The sequence below is a fragment of the Myotis davidii genome, unplaced genomic scaffold (genome assembly GCF_000327345.1).
Source record: "Myotis davidii unplaced genomic scaffold, ASM32734v1 scaffold69, whole genome shotgun sequence".
Lineage (NCBI taxonomy): Eukaryota > Metazoa > Chordata > Mammalia > Chiroptera > Vespertilionidae > Myotis > Myotis davidii.
This window is the reverse complement of record NW_006300363.1, coordinates 748,563-756,916: the sequence shown is the minus strand read 5'-3', so window position 1 is coordinate 756,916 and position 8,354 is coordinate 748,563. Positions and strand designations below refer to the sequence as shown.

The 8,354-nt window shown below is 52.1% G+C and overlaps 1 protein-coding gene across 2 annotated transcripts in view; it reads right to left on the bottom strand.

Annotated features, from left to right (window-relative positions):
* The window catches only part of RGS9 (regulator of G-protein signaling 9), a 49,014-nt gene that overhangs the window by 38,871 nt on the left and 1,789 nt on the right, over positions 1-8,354 (bottom strand). For both annotated transcript variants that reach the window (XM_006776667.2, XM_006776668.2), the window contains exon 2: positions 1,900-1,996. In XM_006776667.2, the coding sequence (XP_006776730.1) occupies positions 1,900-1,996 (97 nt within the window). The remainder of the gene's footprint in view (positions 1-1,899; positions 1,997-8,354) is intronic.

Genomic DNA, 8,354 nt, shown 5'->3' with positions numbered 1-8,354 from the left:
CTAAGTGTACAGTGTATGTCAACTGACACAGTGTGGGAAATTGTGAGCTATTGCCACTCCTCCAGCGTCCGCTGTGTGCTGGCCACAGGCACGGTACTATCTCCTTTACTAGTAATTCCTGCACTCATTCTCTCAGACAGGAATTGCCACGCCTGCTTCTAAAATGAGAACATTGAGGTTCGGCTACATCGCTAGAAAAGGCACCCAGCAGATTTAATCCCGCGGAGCCTGACTCAATGTCAAGTGCTAGACCAGAGCTGGTTCACTCATTCAATGGACTTGTATTAGATCTCTCTCCTGCCCCACAGCTCTGCTAAGCACTGGGGTTACCCGGATGAGCAAGAGGAGATTCTGCCCCTTGAGGGCTTCCGAATCCAGTGGAGAATTCAGGCCAAAACCAGTGACAACCAGGGTGGGGATAACTGCCAGGGCTGCATCTTAACTGCTGGGGGAGGCCAGAGGCACCCTGGAAAGTCTGCCCTTTGATCCCTGCTCTTTGGGTGCCCAGGCTGCTCGGGTTCCTAGCCTTTCCCGAGCCTGGCTCATCCGTTTCCCTGTCTTAGGTGAGCTGCCCTGTCACATTCCAATCAATTCCTCTTTTGCTCCAACTAGCCAGGGTGGGTCTTCTGTTGCTTGCACTCAGGGAACCCTGAGTGGCACATGGCTGGTGGGGGGAACCTGTCTTCCAGGCCGTCAGACAGGGAATCCGGAGGCTGGGAGCCAGCTTGCCTCTGCAAAGGCGAGGGCACTTGATGAGAAATTAATAGTCAGGTCGTGGGTGGGGGCGGGGGGGGGCGAGTGAGTGCTCAGGGGGAGCTCATCACAGGGCGAGGCCCCAGCTGGTGCTGCGAGAAGCTGTCTGCTTCTGCAGCCAATATGCCTCCGTGGGAAGCATGCCCCCCACTGCAACCCCAAAGCATAAAGCATATGCCACACATGTACCAAAATGCATTCTTACTTTGGGGTTCAGCTCTCTGTCCATATCCTCAAAGGATGCTCTGCACCCCTTTCTCCCACACCCAGAGAAAGGACACAAGGGCGCCGTCCCCACAGGGTAGTTAAGAAGGGTCTGAATACAAATTAGAAGGTAGGGGAGGGTAGAACAAAGGCCAGTTTTTTTTCCTGCCAAATAGTTATTTTCTGCTACCTGATTTCATTAGAACAAACAAGGCAAACAAACAAAAAGTCACAGTAAACATTTTTTTTAAATGACCCCCTGAGTGGATGGCTTCACAAAGTGACCTTTTGAGTCCTTTTCTCCTCCCTTCCGACCGCCCCCTGCAGAAGGGGCCTGGGGCCCAGCAGTCAGCGAACGTATTCTGGAAAGGGTGCAGTGGTTCTCAACCTTCTGGCCCTTTAAATACGGTTCCTCATGTGACCCAACCATAAAATTATTTTTGTTGCTACTTCATAACTGTAATGTTGCTACTGTTATGAATCGTAATGTAAATATCTGATATGCAGGATGGTCTTAGGCGACCCCTGTGAAAGGGTCGTTCAACCGCCAAAGGGGCCGCGACCCACAGGTTGAGAACCACTGGGTTAGAGGGTAAATATTTTCGAGGCTTCACAAAGTGACCTTTTTAGTCCTTTTCTCCTCCCTTCCGACCGCCCCCTGCAGAAGGGGCCTGGGGCCCAGCAGTCAGCAAACGTATTCTGGAAAGGGCTAGAGGGTAAATATTTTCCGTTTTGCGGGCCGTGATACCGTCTCTCTGCACAGCTATTCACATGGTCGTATAAAAGCAGCCAACGACAATACGTAAGTGGGGATGTGGCCGTGTTCCAATAAAACTTTATTTACAAACATAGGCCGCGGGCCAAATGTGACCACGGGCTGTAGTTCGCCAGCCCCGCTGTGTGGTCTGTTCCAGGACAAGACTACGTCACAGGACGGGTTACCTGTCATGGCGTGAGGGATGCTGGTGACCAGGATCTTCTGGTTCTGCATCCGGACCCCCGTCTCCGGGCTCTGCATGTCCTTCACGAGCGCTTCAATCTGCAAGGCAGGAGCACACAGTGTGGCTAAGGGAACCGTGTCAGGGGCTGAGCCGGGCTTTTTGCACGGCACGGCGGGGTCAGGGGACACACAGATGGACACACGGAGCGAACCACGTGGGTGGCCCTGAGGAAGGCCACCAGAGCTAGAGGAGCAGCGTGCTCCAGGCACCGTGCCCCCGCGGTGGGCGTGCTCGGGAGACTCGTCCTGACGTGGAGATGCTGCAGAGACTTTCAGGAGAAGACGGGACATGACAACAAAGGCTTTTCCTGGACAGAAAGGGGGAGGATGCGCACAGGCACGGGAGGGTGTGAGAGGGACAGAAAGCAGGCGGAGGCGAGGCCGGAGGGACAGGTGGAGGCCCGGTCCCGGGACCTCGAATGCCACGCCCAGCGTGCGGATTTTGTTCTGAGGAGTGGCATGACCTGGCCTGCGTTTTGGAAACGTGGTCTACGGCAGAGGGAGGACACTGGAGCCTGAGGAAGGCTGCCCCCGTAGAGAAAAGCGGGCAATGCCATCAAAGCTGTCGCTGTAGTCGGGGCAGGAAGTGATGGGGCTTCACCGTGACACGTCAACCCCTCGGTCTATTGTCAACTGAGCCGTCACAGTGAGTCCTTTCATCATTTAGAACATGTCACCCCTGTGCTCCAAACCCTGCCAGGTCCATTTCACCCAGAGCCAATGGCCAAGATTCCCTCTCCGAAGTCGGGGCAGCTGTGCACAGCTGGACCGGTCCTTGTGGAGGGTCGCACCTGAAAAACAACCTGTCCACTCCCCGCACTAAAAGAGCTCAGTGGTCTACCTCTTCCCCTCAATTTAACCAACCTGGTGATATCACCTGTATTCTCCTGCTTTTCATAAAATACACTCTCCAGGCATCTGAACACAGCCCTGCACTATGAAGTATGGTTTTGTAATCTCTTAGAATCTAATTAATTGTGTGAAAATGCTTTATAAGGCATGATATGTTATACTGCATAAAGATAAATAAGGACAAAGTCATATAAACATAAAGATAGATGCTTTATAAGGAGACATATGTTGGTGGTTGTTGATGGAATCATCATTTGTAGCATTTGTACAATTCATGCATCTTTGAAACTTTGCATGCAGGGCTGTGTTCAGATGCTTGGGAGTAAAAACCTAGCTCTACTCACCAATTAAACATATTTATTGATTAAGCACATGTTTATTGAGCATGTATTGCATGCCCAGCACTGTGCAGGATACAACAAAGTAAAAGAGATAGTCCCCATCCTCGGAGAGCTGGGAAGACATCTGCAGGAAAATAGAAATTTAAGATAAACACTAGGGACCTGGGTGACTAAAACGCTCTGTTCAAACCCCTGCTCCAAAGTATACGCTGGATAAATTGCAACATCTCACTGGGACGCATTGCTCTGTCAAATAGAGATTGCAAGTGCCTCGCCATCAGAGGAATGATGTGGAGATTAAATGAGATTGATCACGTAAAGCACTTAGCATCGAGCCACGCACAAAGTCAGCATGTATTACACGGAAAAGGCAGGCTGAATTTTGCATCAAAAAAATAGGGAGGATACTGACTGGAATAAGAACCAGGAAGAAGAGGAGGCTGAGATGATGAAAAAGCAGTGTGCATGGAGAGAGTAGGGTTTCCCTAGACAGGGAGGGAGGGCTGTGCTCCAAGAGGGGCAGGGGGTGGCGGAGTGACAAGGCCCCCGGCTTCTCCACGCAGGAAAGCGAGGACATTGAACTGGGAACCCTTGCAGTCCACTGTTGATGCGAATGCGAAATGAAAACAGAATGGAGGTTCCTCCAGAAATGACCCGGAATTGCCACACCACCCAGCAACCGCCTCTGGGTATTTATCAGGAAGAACTGCCCTCAGGATCCCGAAGAGCTATGAGCACTCCCGTGCTCACTGCAGCATAGCTCACTGCGGCCAGGATGCGAAGACAACCTGTGTCCCCTGATGCATGGGCAGATACAGGGAACGTGGCACATGCACACCATGGAATACTTCTCAGTACTTTTAAAAAAACAGAAGTTCTGCCACATGCGACAACCCGGACGAACCTGGGGGACATTTTGCTGAGTGACACAAGCCAGTCACAGAAAGCCTGCATGCTTCCTCTTATGTGAAGTGTCTAACACGCAAAATGAATCAAAGCGTGGAGGGAGGGGATTAGGGAGTGGCTAAGAAAAGGGCATAAAGTTTCAGTTAAGCAACGTGGCTAGATTCTAGGGATCTGCTCTACAGCATCGTAAAGGTAACAATACTGCTCGTACACTGAAAGTTCCCGTATGAAGGGTTCCACAAAAATGAAATAAATGTTAAAAAACAGCATGAGCGCCCTGCCTGGCTGCTCAGTGGTTAGAGCATCGGCCACTTGGGAATTCAATTCCCTGTCAAGGTACCTCGGACCTCCATTGCAGGTTGAGTCCCCGGCCCTAGTCCAGGTGCATGCAGGAAGCAACCCATCTATGTGTCTCTCTCGGGTCAATGTTTCTCTCTCTCTCTCTCTCCCCCTCCTCCCTTCCTTCTATTCTCTCTAAAAATCAATGGGAAAAAATATCCTCAGGTGAGGATTACAAAAAGATATAGCATTAGAGCAGTGGTTCTCAACCCTTTAAATTCAGTTCCTCATGTTGTGACCCAACCATAAAATTATTTTCGTTGCTACTTCATAACTGTCATGTTGCTACTGTTATGAATCGTCATGTCAATATCTGATATGCAGGATGGTCTTAGGCGACCCCTGTGAAAGAGTTGTTCGACCGCCAAAGGGGTCGCAACCCACAGGTTGAGAACCGCTGAGAGAGAGAGAGAGAGAGAGAGAGATTGACCCGGCTGCACTGGAGGGGGGAAACGTGCCGAGGAATCCCGATTTGGACAGATTAGACCTGCCCCCTCCCCCTCGGCCAGCCACTCCTTAGCTGGAAGGCTCCCACCTCCCCAAGGAGGGAAGGGCGTGGGATGAGGTCCTGAGTCACTGCTGAGGGCTGAGCGTCCACTTTCAATCTGTTGCTAAACCAGCATCTCGAGAAACAACCAGGATCAAGGACATGGTCAAGGTCGCTCTGGGCACAGTGCCAGAGGCTCAGCCGGCGAGCGAGACTGGCGGGGGCCCAGGGGGTGCCTGGGGCTCCTTGTGCAAGATTGACTGCAAGCTGGCTTCCTCTGGAGGACGCTTTCCTGGCTCACAGGCTTGTTCTGGGATGGAAGCTTCATTTCCGTTCCATCGGAGCCTCAGTCCTTGGTCGGCAATGTCTAGGCCGGGCAGTATCTCAGGCCACTGGGTCAGCAGAGCGGCCACAGCAGGGAGGGGAGCTAAGAGGCGCCCCAGGAAGGTGTGGGGGGCTGGGAGGTGGCCTCACTCCCCCTGGACATGGCCAGGGGACCCAGGAGCCACAGGTTGCAGGAGTCACTCCTTCCAAGTTCTCAACTAACCATGAGCTGTGGTGTCAAATGCCACTTTGAGAAGTGCCTGACTTTGTGGCATGAGGGCCTGCCAGGTGAGATCCCACATTTATTTTAAAATGGATTTTAGATGAAACATTTCGAGGGAACAGGGGACCCCGATATTGGAGAAGAAGTAGAAACCCGCCCTACGAGTTAGAAACCCGAGTTTCCCTGAGAGAGAAATTCAGGGAATCTGATGCCTTCTCTTCGCATTAAAAAAAATAATAATAAATTAAAACCTAGTTATAAAGAGCTTGAAAATAACCTTCAGAGGAGGAATAATGAGAGCTATTTTTACAGCACAATGCGGGAGTCAGGTTTCTCTCTGGCAGGTGCATCACCCTCCCCAGAAGGGAGGGGGCACACAGGGACCCCAAGAATGTTCTGAGGGTCTCCCCAGCCACCCAGCGAGGAAAGGATAGGACTCTGGCTGGTGTCCTTTCCAGAAGAGGAAGTTAGGACACAGACGCCCGCAGAGGGAAGACCACGCGAGGACACGGGAGAAAGCAGCGTCCGGCGGCCAAGGACAGCGGCTACCCACGAAACCAACCCCGCCAACACCACGATCTCCAACATGTGAGCACAAGATGCCCCTGGTTCCGGCCACCCAGCCTGTGGCACTTGGTCATGGCAGCCCACGCAGGCGAAGACTTGCTTTGGTCTCTGTGTTGCCAACTTCTGTCCAGCAGGCGGTCCTCTAGGAATGAGGGAGAGGATGGCCATCCCCACCCCCAATGTCAGACTCAGCTCCCGGCGCCTCCCGGGAGCCACGCCGCCTTCCCAGGCAACGTGGAAATGCCACAGAACCAGAACCAGGCTGAGCTGGGCCCCGCCTGACCCCAGGTTGGGGGCCGCGGTGGAGGGGTGTCGGGCCCACGTTGCTTCTCTCAGATGCCAACGTGCTGTGGTGTGACTGCCGGCGTGACAGGGAACCCCCACATCACGAAGGAGCAGAAATGATGGCTTTGACGGCCGCCGCATCCCACCCTCCACGCCCACGCCCGTGCCTCGCATTAAGGACCTGTCACTCATGCGCAAGATCTGTGGGGCTGGAATTTTCCTTTCAGCCGAGGAAGGCTCCCAGGGGGATGATAATCATCAGTACTTTTCTGCACACAGATGGGGACAGGGCCCAGGACCAGGAGGTGATTTTGCAACAAAGCGGAAGGGGCTCCTGCTAATGCGTCTGACCACACGGAGGCCCGCTGACCTCCCGGCCATCTGACCGCCACGTCCGGAAGACCCTCGAAAGCGCCATCCCCGCATCGGGGCTCACAGTCTTTCCCCCAAACCTGCTCTTTACACCCTGGTCAAAAGCCCAAGGAAGGCGCGTCCTAGGTGACCCCGGCCAGGAGTGGCCAACATCCGTTGACTCTGCTTTTGTGTCTGACATGTCTCCTCTCTGGCCCCCATCCTGGCTCTCAGGCTCTGCCCACCTGGCATCTGCACTTTGAAATGCATCCCCCAGCCGAGGTGCCACCGACACCTGGGAAGATCACTCTGGGCTGTGGGGCTGGCTGCCTGTGCAGGAATCCTGCCTGTGCCCACAAGATGCCCATAGCATCCCCCTCCCCAGTGGTGACACCCCAGAATGTCTCCAGAGTTCTCAAATGTCCCAGGGGCTTTCACCTTAGCTGTGCGTTCAAATCACTTGAGAAGCTCTATTTAAAAGACCTATGTTGCCCGGCTGGTGTGACTTGATTGGTTAGAGCATCGTGCCAACATGCCAAGATGGCGGGTTTGATCCCCGGTCAGGACATACACAAGAATCAACCAATGATTGCATAAACAAGTGGAATAAGTTGAATCTCCCTCTCCCCGCCCCCTTTCTCTTCTCTCTTAAAAAAAGAAAATCAGTTTTAAAAAATAGAATGACTACACAAAGTTAAGCACTTCTAAAAATATTACCCAGCAACCTGAATGAGTTATCATGTGGTGTATTACTTTCCTGTTGTTTCTGTAACAAAAGACCACAGACATGGTGGCTTAAAACAACACATTGATTACCTATGGTTCCTGAGAATACAAGGTCAAAATGGGTTTTCAGGCTTGATACCTAGTAGGGGGCATGCAGAAGGCAGCCAATCAATGATTCTCTCTCATCACTGATGTTTCTATCTCTCTCCCTCCTTCTCCTTTCCTCTCTGAAATCAATAAAAATATGTGTTTTTTTTAAAAAAAAACAATTTAAAAAGCAAATGCTTGGGCTCTACCCTACTTAATTACTTAATTACCTCTTAAGTGAACAGAAACTCTAAGGATGGTAACTTGAGAGCAGTATTTCTCCAAGTGCAGCCAGGGTAGAGAAGAACTCATACCCTCTCATCAGAATCATCTTCCTAACCTGTAAACCAACTCACTTTATTCATATCTGATTTTAACACATCAAACAGCTTCTCCCTGAACACAGAGAGCATCAGACTCCTCGGCACAACATTCAAAGCCCCCAGTTCTGGGCCCTTCTCTCCAGCCTTCCTGTCCGTCAGCCTCCTGCTCACGCCGGACCATCCCAACCCCTGGTGAGTCTGCAAACCGTCATGCTATTTCACATGTCCGTGTTTTATAATGCCACCGAGTTCAGGAATAAATGAGGTGGTGTATGTAAGGCCCCCTTGGGGAATACACGTACTTCATGAACATTCCTTGACTGTTTCTTTGGCTGTTTCTTTGAGAAGTGGATGACAGTTGCACACAGGGCCACATGCCTTTAGCCTGGGTCCTTCAGAAGGCTGGACATCTAGTTCTGCAGGTTCATCGCTAGGGATCCCCTGGCACGGGCCCTTGAGACCTGCTCTGCACACCTTGGTTCTATCCTACCTCCTGCTCTAGGGAGCTGTGTGACCTGGCGAGGACCTCAGTAGCGAGGTGGAGGAGGGTGAGGCTGGGGTGGAGGGGGAGGAGGCTGGGGTGGAG